This window comes from Anas acuta, chromosome 1, assembly GCF_963932015.1.
Source record: "Anas acuta chromosome 1, bAnaAcu1.1, whole genome shotgun sequence".
In the NCBI taxonomy this organism is placed as follows: domain Eukaryota; kingdom Metazoa; phylum Chordata; class Aves; order Anseriformes; family Anatidae; genus Anas; species Anas acuta.
In genome coordinates this window covers 160,192,588-160,211,699 of record NC_088979.1, presented here as the reverse complement: position 1 = coordinate 160,211,699, position 19,112 = coordinate 160,192,588, and the positions used below count along the sequence as shown (strand labels likewise).

Genomic DNA, 19,112 nt, shown 5'->3' with positions numbered 1-19,112 from the left:
GTGGGATGGACTACAACAAGATGTGCAACCAATGATTCCTTACACATGCTATAGCACAATTTGCCATTTCCTGTTCCCAAATGTATTGATAGCTGAGAAGAATTCCCACAAATTATTTTCCAATCTCCTCTTTTTTCCTACTGCTCTATTCTGACAACCTCATGGCAGTCCATTATGGTACAACACTATGTATTTTTAAACTATTTCAAGAAATCCTACAGACATACCTTAGGCAGCTTTGGCAGAACCTTTGGTAGCCCTTTAAAAAACTGTGATTTCTGAAGGTTATCCCTTTGAAATAACGAATCAAAATACTGAAGTGTCACTGCTCCTACATCATCGAAGAACGGTATCTAAAAGTAAGAGAAAAAGTTTATGATCTGGAGGGATACAATATTGATACTACTACAAAGATTCCATACACAATCATATTTTTACCTTCTCAATGCATTACTGTAAAACTTTACAACAAAGTAGCTGCAATTAATGATTAGAAAAGTAAATTTTTGAATACTAAGTACTGTAACATTAACAGATAAAGGTTGATTAAGACAATTTTTCTAGCATCTTAAAGTATACAATAATGTACATCATGTTTATATAAATTAACTTTGTATATGAAACAATTTGTCTACGAAAAAGGAAAAAACCTTTAATACTAACAGAACTTCATCATTCATGAAAGACTGATACAAATGCATAACGAGGGCAGTATTTACTTATTTTTGTTAAATCCGTCCCTGAATATTCAGCTTTTGGTTGGCAGTTGAATGAAAAGAATAGAAGGGTGTCTATCCCAGACCTACACAGACTGGAATGGGATGTTCTGCATTTGAAAACTTGCATGGTTAAGAGTCCTCCTTTCTGCTAGTTCTGTTTCAGGGAGGGATATATCAAACTTCATGGTCTTATCATGCTTAGAGAAAGAGTGTCTCTCAGACCATTTAGACAACTGTTTTCTCTTAAAAAATTTGTGTGAATTGAAAGGATATAAAATCATATAAAGAATCTCTGCCATCAGGCAGAAAGAGAAGCTCATAGGAGTAGGGCAATAAAGGAAAAAATAAATCTGCACAGAAATCAAGCTAGTCTGAAGCATAGACTTAAAGTCTATGTTCTAAATCACATACCAAAAGGAGTCTTAAGTACAGGATCATGGAACTCTGCACAGGTTACCTTGACCTCATTTAAAATAGCAAGGCCCATGTAAAGCTCCATATTATCTTTAGGAAGACCTTAAAACAGCCTTCCAGTACCTAAAGGGGGCCTAAGAAAAAGTTGCAGAGAAACTTTTTACAAGGGCATGTACTGATAGGACCGTGGGTAATGGCTTTAAACTGAAAAAGGTAGATTTAGATTAGATAATAGGAAGAAATTCTTCATTATGAGGGTGGCGAGCTGCTGGCAGAAGTTGCCCAGAGGAACTGTGGATGCCCCATACCTGGAAGCGTTCAAGGGTGGGTTGGATAGGGCTTTGAGCAACCTGATCTAGTGGAATGTGTCCCTGCTCATGGCGGGAAGGGGAAAGGGGGGGTTGGAACTACATGATAATACACACAAATCATAAGCCAAAAGTTAATCCTGAAATTCACCACTCTTTGTCATTTCATGGCTTTAATATCCTTCCAGTACATTTTTAAAGATTGAATTTAATAAAATCTATCATAAAATATACTGTATTAGAAATTAACAAAATACTGTTGTACTGAGTAATTATTTTAATTCTGTTTCAGCATACGCTTCTTTCACACTAACAAAGGTTAGAGTAAGGACAAACTTAGGCACCAGCTAACACTATTATTGCCCAAGTAATTCAAAAACATTTAACATTTCAGCCAAAAGATTAACAGGAAAAAAAAAAAAAACACTTTAAAATAGCTCTATTGTTTCTACAAGTCAAACACTATTTTCCCTCTTTCCTATAGCCACTGTAGTTTCCATGAACTGACCTTAGTCATTTGATCTGCGTCTGGTCTGACTGCTGGAGCTACATTCAAGAGTAGCTTTACATGTTCACGCACCTCCTCTGGTATATTTTGAAGATTACTGGAGCTTAAACGGCTCAGCTGCACAAGTAATTAAAGCACATGCACCATGAAGTCAGAAAATCCTGCATATGACTATTTCCAATATACATTAGGACTATACTTTGTCCTCTTGCTGGGTTCTCTACCCACACCTTTGATATCCCTCCCTCCTCCCCTTTCATAACCCATTTGCTTCTGATACCTCAGTTTTCTTTCCATTTCCCAAAAGCCTACCTGTGTCAGGTCCCATCCCCCTGTTCCCAACTTCTAATTGTGTTCAGGTTATTAGAGGACACAAAACCAGTATTTCTAAAGAGGTACACGTTATTATCTGAAGTCTTGTTTAGACATATTAAAATACAGTACATAATATTAAGACAACGGGCACCTAAAGAAGATACAAAGGAAATTTGCACATGAATTTACATTATGCCAGCTGTTCCAATCGACTGTTTTCTGTTAATGTTCATAGTCCACAAAGAATGTGAAATAGCTGGTAATTAAATGGACACCAATCGATCAAATCACTCTAAACTCGGCAATCTTCACCTGTCCTACACTGGTCATTCATTGCTTTCTGTTAAACACTGTTCGCCCTGACAGGTAAAGCATTTATCCTACAAGACCAGCATTCAACATGGTTACAGAGCAAACAGCTGAAAAACAAAACTTTGTAGTTCATAAAGTTGGTACATGTAACGTCCTCTACACATATTTTAATTTTCCATATTTTACTATGATTTTTTTTTATACTTAAGTCTGCTTTAAAACAGTCACTTTTCAAATCTGAAAATCAATGTATAATATTTATAAATAGCATACCTGATCAAGTTGTCTACTAAAACTTTTATAAATATCCTGCTTGTTGACTTCAAAAATTGGTTTCCCTTTATTAAACACTGCATACATAACAGCTCCTAGGGAGTACATATCGCTGGCTGTCTCACAGCTCACAGAAAGAATGTATTCTGGTGCCAGATATTCAGGATTTGGAAGACACAAGGATGGCAAGTTTGGATCCCATTCCTTACACGGGAACTTTGGCTACAAGAGAAATAAAAAAGTACATTTATTAGGGATTTTTATAGAATTTAAATAGGAAACTCGAGCAGCAAAAAAAAGAGAAATTAATCCACTCAAATTCAATTATGCATGAAACAGAAATTGAGTAAGGCAAAACTGTTAAGAATCTATGTAACTTCAAGTAATCAGTTCACACGGTTAAGTCTGAACATTAGAATTAGTAACAGTAATGTGAACGTCATAGCACTGCTGTAAAGAAGGAAATGAATGATGATAGGAATTCATTTCAGGAGATAGCAAGCGGGCACAGAATGGATGTAACAGACTAAATTATTTAGGTGCATGCCTACAGGTGAGCATTCTCCTGTACATTCTGCAGGTGAGCTAAAGTGCCACAGGCACTGCACTTTCAGCTGGTCTGAGACCATCACTAGCCTATTCTGAGCCTACTGAGCCAAGTTGGCCTCTTTCTCTCTGATGACCAAAGGCATCAGTCCAGACCTGTACCATATGTTCAAGCCTGTACCATATGTTCAAATTTTCTGCCAACAAAATAGAGGTGAACATTAAATAAGTGATTCTGTATTAAAATGCAAGCTCAAGAACCTGGTTTCAGATAAAAATCTGAATCTGAAATTTAATAAAGAAAAATATAAAAGATCTATTACCTCCTGTTCAGATGGATTTGTTGATTGGATACAAAAATCAAAGCCTGTAATTTTCCATGCTCCACTCTTATTCAAAATTATATTTTCAGGAGTAACATTTCCATGGACCATCTTCACACTGCTATGCAAAAAGGACAAGCCTTCAGAAACCTGTTAATAAAGGATTATTTCAGGTTAAATATTTCCCTAGATATGCTGGACAACATTTATAAAATTTGTCACGTGTACAACCTTATTTCTTGTGGTCATCATTATATTGATGTTAACGAAGGAATTTTTCACCACTGACTTTAGACTATGTTTTAAAAATTACGTATAAAGGAAATTAAATACAGATAGGTGAGCAGCAGATGAAATTACTAACATTGATTAACTATCAATGTTGAACAAAATTTTCACCAAATAAAACCTGAAAGCTATTGTCCCTCCACAGAAAGATTCACAAATGACAGCTGTAGTACATTTATATAGAATATAAAAAATTAATTCAGTTTATCATTTTACATGTCAGAACAAGCAAAAATAGTAGCAGCTTATAGAGCCTCCAGTATTCATCTTCTCTTAAACTTATAGTGATCAGGCCATTATCATCTCTCACTTTGCAATTATTTGATTTACTATAGACAGACAAGGTAAACTGTGAAATGATGATTAGCACTAAACGCACAAGAAAATTTTAAATGCAAAATTTTCATACCTGAAGCAAGCCATATTTGGTCTCCACATCATAAAGTTTGTATTCTTTAATGTCGGATGGTAAGGGAGAAGGTAGATTGTCCCAGCTGCCAAGAACATTAGCTAAACTTGCAAACACTGGTTCTGTACAAAATGCCAAGCAGTCTCTAGAGAGAAAACAGATTAAAAAGAAAAGTTTCTTGTAAATAAATGTAATAGAACTCTTGACTGCAAACAAAAGAGCAATACAGACATCATATCATGCATTATCAGTCTTGGTATTAACCTAAAACATGTTTTATTTCAGGTTTTGAATCACTGTAAGCATTTATATTAGAGGTTTTATATATATTTACACATATATAAAAATAACTTAAAATTTCAAAAATAATCTTATAAAAATATATAAATCAGCTTAAGTTATTCTATTCTGATAACACTCCGATGATGTTATTCTGATAACATCACCAATGATGCACACAGAGCTTCATAAGAAGTTTTTGTTTGTTTGTTTTAATTAGTACTTTTCTTGTCCTGACTCAAGAAAAATCAAACAAATAATTTTTACTGTTGTTAAACCTTGTACAATCAGGCTGTTAGCTGTGCCTAAAACTGGCATTCTTCCAGTTGAAGCAATGCTTAATGTAGTCAAACTGTAATCAGACGCAAAATCAGTAACATGTAAGGTAGCATCTGAATATTCTTTTTCTTTGCAAATCAATATAAAACAAGTACACGCAAATATGCTTGTTATATGACCTGCACATTGCCTGCAAAGTGACTGCTTTCCTAATTATTTGTTCCATTGCTTTCTTCCTGAACAACTGAAAGTCTTGTTTATGGATCTTTGTGTTAGTGGTATCTAAAAAACATAGATGAAGCAAGTTTCCACACATAAAGTAGACTAATTGTAGCTCTGTTTCCAAATTTCAAATGTGGAAGTCCTGATTTTTTATTGGAGAAAGCATGGTGTAGATGGTAATGCACATTGTTGGTTTAAGAAGGAATATTTCGTGAGAACAATAAAAACATTGCATCAGTATGAACACAGAAAACGAGGCTGTGCACCACTAATGAAGGTATATTTCTGAATAATAAAATTATAGGCAAGAAGACTAATCTAACTTTTTGTTTATTCCTTAAAAATAACACAGAAGACAATGTCTCAGCATGAATCTACAGCAAAGCTTTTCTGCTTGCTATTTAAGGTAAAATAAGGCTGATGAAACATGCAAGACTCTTACTACTCATCCAGATTAAAAGTGACTTAAGTCTTTCCTGCTGCCTTTCTGAAGGGAAAAAAAAAAGAAAATTAAAATTCCCTGATTCATAAGCCTCAGCTACCCTGACTGAGCCCTCATCACCACTCTGTTGAGAGCATCCCCTCCACTTCCATTAACACTACTAGGGCTACAGAACTCGTTTGGGAATAATCACAAGGAAGAACCAGAGCACAGAAAGATGAAGTTCTTCATTTTAAATCCAATTTCAGCTTTACCATGGAACTTATACATTTAGCTATAGTTAAGGCACAGATGATAAAAAATACCCAGGAAACAGTTATTCTGCATTTTTCACAACATAAATACTCTGGTTGCTGTTGTTCTGAGGGAATAATAAAAGGCTTTTTTTGTTTTGTGTTTTACTTTAGGAGTTAATTAAATAAGGACCCAGACATGGAAGGATGGGCAAATCTAATTAAAGGAACTGAATGAACACTGTAAGGGCTGATGTCTGCCGTACAGTACAGCTTCTTTAACTGTTCCCCAAGTAACATCAAAATGACATTCAGACTAACACAATAAAAACTTGAAAACCCTCATGACCTTCCCCAGTAGAATCAGCTTTCTATTTTAACACAAAACCTTTATTTTATTTGCAGATTTTAGTGTGCTGTTATCACTACAGTTGAATAATAAATGTGTAAGACTAACCCATTATTGTGCCTAGCGACCAATCATACATAAATCAAATAAGTACTACAAAAATGCACCAAATTTTGTCTCCCTCATTTGGCATTTGAGGATCTTATAAACGCATGTGGCCACAAGAGATACAGTTCACCCAAAGTCTCCAATCTCCCATGCATGAAGTATCTCATAAATAGAACAAATGAATGAACAACCTTTTGAAGGAAAATGAATACAAGAGTTCTTTAAAAGTGAAATTAATTGAACTACCACATATTCTTGCTGTAAGGGTTGTGTAGTTACAGCTAAGATCACACAGTAGATTAACAATTAGATTTACAACAGGGATGCATCCTTTGACTTGGTGAAAAAAGATCTGAGGCTGGGCAGAATACCATTCTCACATGAGTAAATATATTCAGACGTATGTAAGTATATACATCAGATGTATATGCTGAATGCTCCAGATATTTCTTATTCAATAAATCAGTAACTAAGAAAGTCTGTTCTAAACTTTACTACGGATTACCTGGATTCTTCCAATGGATGTTGAACAGTAAGCAGTCGAGGGTGTCGAAGTCTGGTTAGCTGCTGAACGCCTCGTTTTAAAGAATCAATAATCTGATCCTTTTCAAATTTTTGGTATTTGTCTATTAGCTTCTTATCAAATACAAAAACAGCCACCTCCTAGAAATAAGCAACAGAATTCTTTCAGTACATAACACATCCAAAAAACAAAGCCTATACTCAATTACATATGTGCACACATTTTTTAAATCAACAGTTCAATGCTACCAATGTAAGAAGTATTTCAATGTGTATCTACGTATATATCTATGTTTCTCTACTTACTCTGTCCTAGTCATAATCATTGTGTTTGCATATAGACTCTGGAATATTTATTTTAAGATTATTGTGCTATACTGCTCCCAACCTCACAAACAGTAATGCATAAACTGTAATGTCTACCTATAGCATGACCAAGCAATGGATACAGAAGACAGGAAATTGCTTGATTTTAAGTAGACAGAAGCATTTATATTAACTATGAACAAATAAAATATTCTGAGGATATGCATTCATTCGGCATTAAATATATCAAGTGGTACTTTATTAAACTACACCCTGTCTCAGTGTTGTTCCAAACCAATACGTTTTATATTAAATTAGATTTTCAAGAGAAAATTTATGGTGACAGAATATCTAAGTAATCACTGAACCTGACCATTCACAAGATAACGCATTTGGAATATTTTTTTTACATTTCACATGTAAAATGAAATGCCAGAAATGTAATGGATTTTAAAATAGAGAAAAGAGTTCTTCCAACCAACCTCTGCAAATGGAAAAGAAGAAAATTATGTAATTTTGAAATTTCATATAAATTTCGTAATTGGATGTGAAATAAAAGACTACATCTCCACTATGGAAGCCATTAAATAGAAATAAATCAATTGAAGAAAAAAAAAGGAATTAAAAATTTTATCATGAAACAAAACTGAAGCCTTTTTATATTTCTACAACAGTGTCATGATGAATAATAAAGTTAAAAAACAGTAGAAAATATTATGAAAACACACAGTTTTAGTTCCAAGAGGAACCATATGCTCTAGTACTACACATTTTATATCCATTATTTTAACTAAAATCTTCAGGAACAGTTACATTATTCATTAAAAAAAAGACGACCACTAGCAATAGGCTAACACAAATAAATAAATCAGTCCAACACACAAAAACGAGTTTATATTTTTTATCTGGTGCCTGTTTCATTTAACTGTTATCAGGTGAATGCCTATAACTTACTCAACTAAGCACATGTTTACTGATTCTGTCCATTTCCTCTGTGTTCCAGCCCCAAGTGGGATGGGTGGAACAGTAACATTGACATAACGCAGGGAAGAACCTTGTGATTACAAAGGATAGCAGACATACTTTTTACTCACAATTCAAAACAAACACACGTTTTCCATTACAGCAGATTAATGGTTTGAGCAGTAAAGTGACCAATAACAAAATCTCCAACTAATATTGCAGTTCTAAAAACATTTCTGTTTAATGAGAAGTCAACAATATCAGATAATGAATATTTAAATCAGAAAGCATGGGACATCAGCCTTTTTTTTTTTTAATATTATATGATGGCTATAAGTCCTGTTGGTGCTTGCTACAATCCTGCATGATTTGAAGTATGACAGAACTCTTACATATCCAAAATTAGCTCCAATACTTATATGTATATAAAATTGCAGTATTCTAGATATGAAAGTGATTGCTATTACATTGACTTTGTAGGTACAAATGCCTTTTTTTTTTTTTTTTTTTTAAATCAGTATTACAAAGTTTCAAGAATCAAAACAATTTGAGCTTTGTGGCAACTTTCTTTCAATACCTTCCTTTTTATCATGTAACACATCTGATGCCAGAAGAAAGTCACCACAGTGCCCACGGACTACCCATGTCCCCTAAAATGTTCATTGTGTTCTGGTATTAATAATTCAAAATACAGCATTCTGAAATGGGAGACATTCAATTCCATAACCAACACTGATTTTATATGCAAGCATCAACAACATAGTATCTTCACATCCAGAAGTCACCAAGCATCATTGTGCAGAAAAATGACAAAAGAGCTGAGTCTATAGAGAGACCATGGAATATACTCAAGTTACAAAAATTACTGAAATGATATAATATACCTGGAAATATTTAACAGCATTCAGAATTTTGCACTGCATAAGCCAAATAACCCTGTCAGATTTTGGCTACGAACAAATCATTTGTGTTTTTCCTCTTCTGTTTTACATCACCTGATATTCAACCCTAAAAAGGAGGGAGGGCTACTGACTGTAACTGATAGAGGTTCCATTTGCTGGTGATATAATTACTTTCACAGAAACTTGAAACTGCAAAGGTTTACATAAAATTAATAATTCTTTCCACAGAAAGACCTAGGGAAACTTCCAATTGTATTTTTTATTTCATAGGCTTGAAAGAAGATAAACTTCTTTCTGCAAATGACAACTTGTTATTTGGTTCTTCAGTTGCATCATAATTCCAACTTCATGATATGAAAATAAATTCAACATAAGAGAGAACAAAATATATTAAAAAATTCAACTGTTTTAAAAAAAAGGAAGTGAAAAAAATAATTTAAGCAGCATTTGGACTATGCTCTTAGTCATATGGTCTGAATCTTTGGGTGGAACTGTATGGTGCCAGGAGTTGGACTTGATCCTTGAGGGTCCCTTCCAACTCAGGATATTCTATGAAATTAGGGGCAAAACAGCCTTTAATGACAAAAACTTCCATTCGTTACATGATAGAAAGTAAACACACCTTGTTTAGCATGCTCTTGTCTCAACAGTGTACTGATAGCTCCACCACCTGAGTCAAGAAGAATGGACAAGTACATAGAGCTGTAGATGGCCACTTGAGATCTAAGTTCAAAGCACAATTCTGTTCACAAACATGAGCCAATCTGCACCTTCTTTCTTACCTCCTACATGCTTAAAGTGCTTTACTTCAAAGCAGTATTAGAAAGGTAAAGCTCACTGATGATGTTAACACAGTTGTATGCTATGATGTGCACCATGCAAATATTTGCCAAGATAAAGATCTTAAAGAAATCATCTGTTGTTAGAATTTTTATCATTAATCACTGAAAAAGAACAGTTTTACAATATCTTTGCCAAGAAATTAAATGTCACTAAGTATTTTCCATACAACTTGTAAAAATGGTGTTACCCGTGCAAACAGAAATAAGCATTGCCCACAACATGCAAGACACAGGACATATTTTAATTGGGCTATAAACATATTCACTCACCTGTAACACTTTTAGACCCTAAGCAGAAAAGAGTAAATCAGTGTTCTTGGATTGTGCTCACCTATTTCAGGGAAATCCTGATGACCATTGTCCCAAAGACCAGTTTCTCACCAATACATGCATTTGCAAAAGTTTTGTATCCTTGTATTAAGAATCACTAAATGCACCAATTTCCTTTTTTTTTTTTCCTGGCTTCTTTGGGCAGTTTTTTATTTGTGCTGGGTATGGATGAGATGGAGTTCACTTTCTCTATATAGCAGCCCATATGGTGCTGTGTTTCAGACTTGTGGCTGAAACAGTGCTGATAGCATGTCCACCTTTTGACTGTGGCTAAACGGAGTTTGCACAGGGTCTTAATAAACTGGCAAGAACATTCTGAAGCAATCTTACCCTATCTTTTTCTTTGATTGCTCTTTCTACACAGAAAAAAAGGACAAATGCAATGTTATGCCAGAAAAACATAAGCATACAAAGATGTAATGTTGTATAACTAGAAAGGGTGTAACTAGAAAGACTAAAAAATCTTTTAAATAAGCAGTAAGTCAGCTATCATATAGCACCAGACAAGCACACATACACAGGTAAGTATTTTCCTCACTTTCTGTTAGGTTATTATTCAGTCACCAAGCAAGTAAGCAAGAAAAGACATGACATATTGGAAAAAATAATAAAAAAAAAAAGTAAACATTCAGAAAACCAGGAAAAACAGCAAGGAAGGAACCAGGTAGAAGTCTGAAAAGAACATATGTACTGCCGTATCATACATATCTACTGTCACAAGATAGGGAATTTTGTAACTGTCACAGACTTAAAATAGAAACCGAATTAGTACACATTTGAAATCTTAACTTCAGCTGATCAACTTCTGTAAGACAGATGACTTCCACTTGTTCTGGGAACAAACACTTCAGATCAGCACTACTGCTGCAATACTAAGACTCCAAACATAACTATTTTATATGGCTACAACGACTTACTACTTGTGTTGTTGCAAAGTAACAAGAAGGGTGATTAAGTCTTACATCCTGCTTGTCAGATCACAATATACATTTGCTGTAAAAATACATAAATAAATAATTAAATAGAAGCTAAGCGCTTGTAACTCCATGCATGACTTCACAGAAGCGACTGTTACCACTCTAAAAAAAAAGACAGTCAGCCACTTCCATATTGCCCAACCAACACTCTAAAGGTACATGCAAAAGAAAAAAGTAATGTTAAACAGCAGATACAGCGCAGTGCAATTGAGCACACAGTGTGTGTCTTGATGGGCAGTTTCGTTCTGCAATATCAAACTACGTTGGCATGATGGCAATATTAATAATGAATGGCAATTACATGTCAAATCACCAGCCAGCTAAAATTCTCTGCAATACAACTGCCCCTGTATTTTTAATGACTGAGGACAGCATACAAATGCACAGGTGTTAGTAAGGACTAACAGAGATAATACAGGTTCAAGTATGGTAACACTTGAACTAACTTTCTGTAAAGTCAGCCTAAAGCTGAAAAAAAATGACTGACTGGAAACAAGTTCCATATACTCTGTCTTCCATATATGTTCCATATACTTCTGTCGACTGGGCAGACTGAACAGAAGTTTCAGTAACTCTCTATACTTTCAAAGCTATGCCTGGTACAGGTCAATTACTTACTGAACACATAGATTGTATCAAACCTATCAAAACTGTATTTTCAATGTTATCACTGCTTTGAATAAGACAAAAAAAAATCATTACATTTGGTAAATTCATTAAACAATGGATGTATTGAGTCCTGGAACAACAGACAGATGCAGGAGAATCATATGAGCACAATATATGCTTAACATTATGCAGATTCTGACACAATCAGATCACACATTCCCCACATATTATTCACTCTGCATGTTATGTTTCTTTTCCATTTGCTACAGTTTATTTTCCTACCATCTAACACATTATACCCATGTTTTCCAAAGTTATTCCTTTGTATCCTTTCCTTTTTGGCACATCTGTAGCATTGATTCATTCTCTAAGTGACTATGTATCACTTCAGCATCAAGTTTAAGGGAAGACTGTTATCTTATTAACTCTTCTATTTACTCACTGAAAACTCTATTTCCTCTCAGAGTTTGAAAAAGATGTCACATTTCTCCCATACAATAAAATCACACTCTATAATAACAGCTCTTAAACTCTGTTTCTGACAAGCCTTCTTCCAAAGTCACTGTTGTAATTCAACCCAGCTGGCAGCTCAACACCACCCAGCTGTTTGTTCAGTCCCCCCAAGTGGGATGGAGGAGAGAATTGAGGAAAAAGGTAAAATTCACAGGACAAGAAGGCATAATAGGACAGAAAAGGAAAGAAAAATAATACTGTATATAAAACAAGCGATACACAATGCAATTGCTCACCACCTGCCAACAGATGCCCAGACAGTCCCTGAGCAGCAGCCGTCCCCTGCCCTGTAGAACTCCCTCCAGTTCTACTGTTCAGCACGACACCATGCGGTATGGGACATCCCTCTGGCCAGCCTGGGCCAGCTGTCCTGACTCTGACCCCTCCCAGCTTCTAGTGTACTCCCAGCCTCCTTGGTAGCACAACAGCATGAGAAGCTGAAAAGTCCTTGACTCAGTATAAGCACTGCTCTGCAACCACTAAAACGTTGGTGTGTGATCAGCATTATTGCTCTCCTAAATCCAAAACACAGCAGCATACCAGCTACTATGCAGAAAATTAACTCTAGCTCAGCCAAAACCAAGACAGCCACCATTCCACTTTTACCTACACCTTGCTTCATGTGAGGCAAAAGTTTGTATACTAGTGCTCTACACACTAACACTTTAAGCAGCGTTACTTTAGAAGGCAAATATACCCAGCTGAAAGTTGCACAAGGAAGGCAGACCTCACTTCCACCACACCCTACTCCTCTGCCCCACACCCTTCAGTCACTCTATCTCCTGACTTAATAACATCTCTAACCCCTCAATTTTTGTGTGGCAGCTGAGCAAAAAAATACAGCTTATTTTTCTGAGATCAAATAATGGCATAGTTCACGATCTTTTAATACTGTGAAGAGGTAGTATTATTCCCCCCAGAACTGCAAGGTAAACTAAACTGGAGAACTGATCCATATTAAAACAAACGAGCCTCTTCCTTCTTGTCAGGTCAGTTTTAACTCAAGTTAATTCTTCATCTTCGTGTCAAGTTTTACGCTATGAATACAGAACAACTTCCTTCTCTGGCAGTGAAGGCTTAATGCATCTGTAACCTACGTAGGTGAGAACATTATGTTTAAATAGTTTTGATGTCATCAATTCATTTTACAACCTTAAAACTCGTCTACCCAGTTGGGTTTTGTTTTAAATACCACTTGAGAGCTGCTACCTACCAGCCTGTTATCTAATGCTTATAAACACAGGTCTTTACTTGACAACCCACCTGTTTTGTTGATTTTTTAGTTCCATTAAATATCTTCCAGGCAAGACCGTTACCACCACTGGCAATATGTCGGCCAACATCAAACTCCCTGGTCACAGGATTTCCCATGACCGCACTGGTGACATCTGCCGTTACCTTCGTAACGGTGCTCTTCAGTTTATTCAGCATGGACTCCATTGTCTCTACCAAGGTAGTATCCTAGAAAGACAAGAAAAAAAGCTTCAGTCTCTCAGAAATTCTATTAACATAAGAGAAATGTTGAAAATTATAATATGAAAGGATATCTAACCAAGGATCCAACAATATATAGGAGTAACCCACAAAAAAAGGAATATTGAAATATAATTTCCAGGACTTTGCAGTCAGACATACTCATACTGCACAAACATGTTTATGTGTGCACACCTGGGGAGTGTACATCCTTGTTACCCCTCCTCAAAAACTTATGAATCTGTTGATCATTCTTTACTAGATCTATCAAAGCAATTGAAGACACACAACTATTTCTTGAAAACGAATGGCTGAATAAACCAGAGAACCTACAAACTGCTCCCATGAAAGGAAAGGTTCACACCTTATGCATCAACATCAGTCAAGCAGGAGAACCAAATCCGAATGAAACCAGGTTCCATTGATTCCAGTGCTTATGGAACTAAGCATTTTCTGCAGGGAAAGACTGCTTAAAATCCCAGATCAGCAAATGAAAAGATTTGTACTATACAGAAGACAGTTATAAAATATGTTTTCCTACACTGTGCCTGCCAAAATGCAAGCTCAAAATTTAATATTTTACCCATCAGAATTGCTGACGTTATTTGTCTGACCTGAGTATTCATGAGCTGATCAGCTCCTGATGGAGTAGGGAACAACAAACTGCCTTTTTATGCAGCAAAATTGTACGTGTGAGTTTATTTATATCACCTTGCAAATTTAAGAGCTAAAAGACTGTGACTGCTTACTGATTTAGTTCACCTTCCCCTCTACTGTGCAATTACATGGTTTCCTTGGTTGTCACAATTAGTTCCAAAAATCTGATTTCTCTATTCCATGAGACAAAAGTTTGAAAAATATATCCCATTTATACAACTGCCTCTCTGATAACAGATACACAAGAAAGAATGGAGACGCGAAAGAAATTGTGAAAGCGAGACAGACATTCATCTACTTTATTGATGTGTAGAAAGATGAAGAGAGAATGCAAAGAAATGATTTCCTGGAATAACGATTATGTGGTATATTCAAATGCAACATCTAAAGATATTTCTTCACCTGACTTTTCAAATGAGAATACTAATGTCTTCAGCCTCTAGTAGAATAAACCTAAGACAGTACATCAGCAAATATATTGAGATCTGTAGAAATATTGTTTTCACTCACAGCCTTATTTTTCATATACTTAATTAATTGGTACATAACTTGTGCAAAACTATCTTGAAAAATAGCAAATGTCACTACTGTTCAAATGAAAGAGACTACATTCAGTTGTGATAAAGAAGTTTCCCAAGTTTTACCAGCGAGGACAGAAGAAGAGAAGGCACTAACAAGCAATCCAGGGAGCAGTGAGACTAATGAGCCCCAATGCCCAACAGATCTGATGAGAAGAGCCTATTTGCAGTGAATTAAACCTTTACCCACTGCTCAGGTATTATAACGCATTGTTCTGGTCTACACAGATTATCTGGTGTCTGATCAGCCAGCGTTTTCCACATTCATGACACAGACGGGAGTTTGTTTCCTCTCCACGCTTCCTTATTCCCACAAAACACGTAGCTATTTGTCTTTGGCAACTGCATATCTCAGTCAAACTTGTCTGAATAACTTCAGTCCAGTCATTTCAGTCATGCACACCTTCTCCCCTGGTACTATAGAGCTGATTCCATACAAACTCAAGGCAAATAACCTGGTTAGTACTAAATATGACAGACAGACTTGTTTCCTAAAAGAGGTAATAAACACACTAAGCAATTTTTCTTAAAAGAATTATCTGAGTAACCGAAGAATTCACTCATGTAGATGTATGGCACTGTGCTAACCTAGTTCTACGCAAACGCTAGCCCTGTGCTGGAAGCAACACAGGATGTTGCTGTGTCCTGACTACTGCAGCAGTTATATCCCACCCTCAGTAATCTCCCACAGCAAAACATGCAATTACACTACCGTTGTAACTCCAGAGACACTTCTCCAATGTCCACGTCAGCTGAGTAACGCAACTTTGTGCCTCTAAACAGAGAGCCAGACTAGGAGATTTAAGAGAAGGTATTATAAAAAAGAAAGCTATCAGCTTTAAAATCAGAAATAGTAGTTATGGCTTCAACAGGACTACTCAGGAGCAGAACTAGATATGAAGCACATTCTGGATGAAGTAGGTCTTAATTATGGGGATGGGGAGCTCTAGATACGATGAGCTGAGCCTGAATACAAGATAATCTTAAGAGTAATTATGTGCTTGCTTGGTATGTACTAGGTCTTTTGTTGAGAACACAGCTGGAAATAAACTATGGAGCCACAGAATTCCTTTAGTAATTTTACTATTTGTGACATTTTTTACAATATATCAATTTTACCTTATCAATTCTGCTATGGAAAAATGCGTGCAACTCTTGGCCCAAGACCAAACAGCTTTAGACACTGTCCAAGATCCCTGTACAAAGGAACTTTTCTTTAACCTGATAAGTTGTTAGAAACAAGGATCATGGAGTATTCTGAATACGAGCAATAGGTTATTATATTTTACATATATATTTAATGTCTTCAGGTTTTATTCTGTAGGAAAACCTCTATATACTAAGAGACTACAAAAACAATCGAATAAGTTTAAGATAACTACTATTCTAATTTATCTGTTTTTAAATTTTGTGCTATTTGCATTCTGTTTTGTTCACTCCCAGCCAACAAATCATCTGTAGCATCAACAATGTTGGAATTCTCAAATCCAGAGAGAGACTTCACAAAATTAGTGGTGGTGATGGGAAGAAGAAAATGTATGCACATGCATGCTCAAATTAGTTGGATAAACTCGAAGGACAACTTCTCTATATATACAGACAGTGGAAAAATGTAGTACTAATTGACAGAGAACCGCCTTCTGCTGCGGGTGACAGACTAACCGCAGTGAGAAGCCTGGAAAAGCCGCGAGGTGAGAATGCCAACAGCATTCCGGTGTCTGAAGGGTTAGGGGTTAAAAAGCAACCCTGGCAGGCCCTGTCCAACAGGCTTGACAGTATGCAAATCACTGATTACTTCAGCTAAGAGAAAACTTATACTGAGAAACTTAAACTGCTTATTGAGAAGTAATTTTATGTCTGTCTAACACTGTCTATACATTTGTAGAAACCCTCATATCAACGTTTGGACTGCGTTCTACAAAAGCGTTTTATTTGGCTCTATAAAAGTGATCGTTGTTACTACTTTCAGTAAAAACGCAAGCTTACATCAACAGGAACAACGTACCTAGCAAATCCACACAAAAACAGTTTCAAAACTAAACTATTTGGGGTAATAACCAAAATACCAGAAAACATGATGATCTTAATTATATCTGAAATATGCCGTTTTAGTTCTCAATTGTAGAAGCTGTTCAACTGTTCAGTTCCTTTAAGACCTGAGTACTATTTCTGAAACATTAACAATCACAGGACAATAAAACAAGTCAATTACCCAGAATGAAATTTTAATTTCAAGCTAAAAGGTAATAAATGCTAAAAATACAAGATCTTATGAGCATTAGTGTCCAGGCAAGCAACCCAGGACAGGCAATAATGTTTAAGAACTTTGCCTTCCTCCTGTTTGAATTTGAAGGTTATTCTTAGCATTACTGATATTGAGTCTATGAAAGCAAGAACCTGATCCCAATACAAAGGGTATGAAATCTGGAAGCAATCCTAAAAAGACATCTGGCATACACTATGAAGTCCCCTCACAACTGACAGTGGTCTCTCTGCTGGCATACATCAGCAAAAATACATCAGCACGGTGACAATCTAACCACTTGGCAAGGCTAATTAGCAACAACCGCCCAAAAGTAAGAAACGAGACAAAACACTCAAAATGTTGAAGTAAAAGTGAATCCTAAATAAATGTTCCCCACCACTTTAGTTCTCATTTAAAGTAACTGCATGACTTAAAGCTATTAATTTATCCCTGAAGTAATTCATAACTTCCCCTGCTGTGCGCCCCGTACCCCTGCCCCCCCAGCAGCGCACACACTGCCAGAGCTCCGACCCCATAAGAAGCCGGGATTCCCCATTGCGAAACAGGGCAGGTGCACGGCTACTTCACGGCACCCAACCCAAACTGTCAGCCCACCAGCTGGACTTGTGCAATGATGTATTCGCAGAAAAGAAAAATAAAAAAAACAAACAGGTGCTTGAACAGCTGACTCTCAGGAAAATAAATAAATAAATAAATAAATAAATAAGGAAAGGGAAAATGAAGGAAAAGGGAAATCAGGCTTAACCGAGTTCTGGCACTTGTTTTAACGATGACGCCAGGCTCCAGCACGATGATGTAATGTGCACGGTGCCGCTGCCTCCGAGCAAGTCACCTTCACGACTTTTTTTTTCCTCCAGCATTTGGGTACTGAGCCGCCACCGACACCCCCCCGATCCCCGGAGGGGCCGCTCTGAGGGGGCTCTGAGGGGGCTCTCTCCGCCTGTCACCCGCTGCCAGGGGGCGACCCCCGCGCTGCGCAACCCGCGGGGCTGCCTCCCGCAGCGCCCCGCTCCTTCCCCACGCCGAGCCCGGAGCCGCCCGCGGTGCCCGGCGGGTCCCCGCCCGCCCCCAGCCGCCCCAGGGCCGCTCCCGGCCGGCGGCGACCGCGGCCCCAGGCCGGGCCCCTTCCCCTCCGCTCCGCAGCCCCGGCGGCGCTAGGCGCTAGGCCGCAGGGCCGGGCGGGCCCCTGACCCACCTCAGCGCGGGGGAAGCCGCTGGCGCGGGGCGCTGCTGCCGGGCCCGGCGGGCCGCCCGTCCCGCTGCCTGCGCCTCGGCCCCGTCCCGCTCCGGTTACTCCATAGCGACGGCGGCAGCGCCTCACTTCCGCCCCGGCGGGGCGGCGGCCGAGGGGGGCGGCGGGAAGTGAGGCGCTGGCGGCTTCCGCCGGGCCGCCGGGCGGCTCTGCCCGCACCAACGGCCGCTGAGGACGGGGCAGGGCGCGGGGCTCCCCTCCCGCCCCTCGCTGCTGACGGTTCCACCCCAAACCACCTGAGGGGTGTGTGGGGGGGGGGGTTCTGGCCGCACCCCCCACCTCTGTTTGTGGGGTCTGTGTCACCAAACCCGTGTCCAGCGTGGATTTGTACGTGAGCAACCTCTCAAAGTAACAGCGCGCTGTGCTCCTTGGATTTTCCCAGATTTCTGCTCCCAGATTTTCTTACACAGAATAAACAATACACGAGTCATATCCAAGAGTTACTGTTCGGCGTTAACGTCCCACTTGTCCCCTCCGTGGCAATAAACAGAAGCAGGAGGATACCTCTTCCAAGCTTTTCAGCACTTAGACAAGAGGAAAGCCACCAGGAGTTGCTAGTCCAAAGTGTAAAAGGCTGTATTTGTGAAGGAGGATC

The 19,112-nt window shown here is 37.9% G+C and overlaps 1 protein-coding gene across 2 annotated transcripts in view; it reads right to left on the bottom strand.

Annotated features, from left to right (window-relative positions):
- The window catches only part of SCYL2 (SCY1 like pseudokinase 2), a 35,832-nt gene extending 17,238 nt beyond the window's left edge, over positions 1-18,594 (bottom strand). Inside the window, exons 1-8 of one of the 2 annotated variants that reach the window (XM_068668856.1) lie at positions 18,461-18,594; positions 13,555-13,752; positions 6,833-6,990; positions 4,416-4,560; positions 3,719-3,868; positions 2,850-3,071; positions 1,950-2,066; positions 228-353 (exon numbers count right to left, since the gene is read on the bottom strand). In XM_068668856.1, coding sequence (XP_068524957.1) covers positions 228-353; positions 1,950-2,066; positions 2,850-3,071; positions 3,719-3,868; positions 4,416-4,560; positions 6,833-6,990; positions 13,555-13,731 — 1,095 coding nt within the window. In that variant the 5' untranslated portion in view covers positions 13,732-13,752; positions 18,461-18,594. Of the gene's footprint in view, positions 1-227; positions 354-1,949; positions 2,067-2,849; positions 3,072-3,718; positions 3,869-4,415; positions 4,561-6,832; positions 6,991-9,642; positions 9,778-13,554; positions 13,753-18,460 lie in introns of those variants that run through there. The other variant, XM_068668857.1, reaches the window with a different exon arrangement.
- Positions 18,595-19,112: the final 518 nt, after the last annotated feature.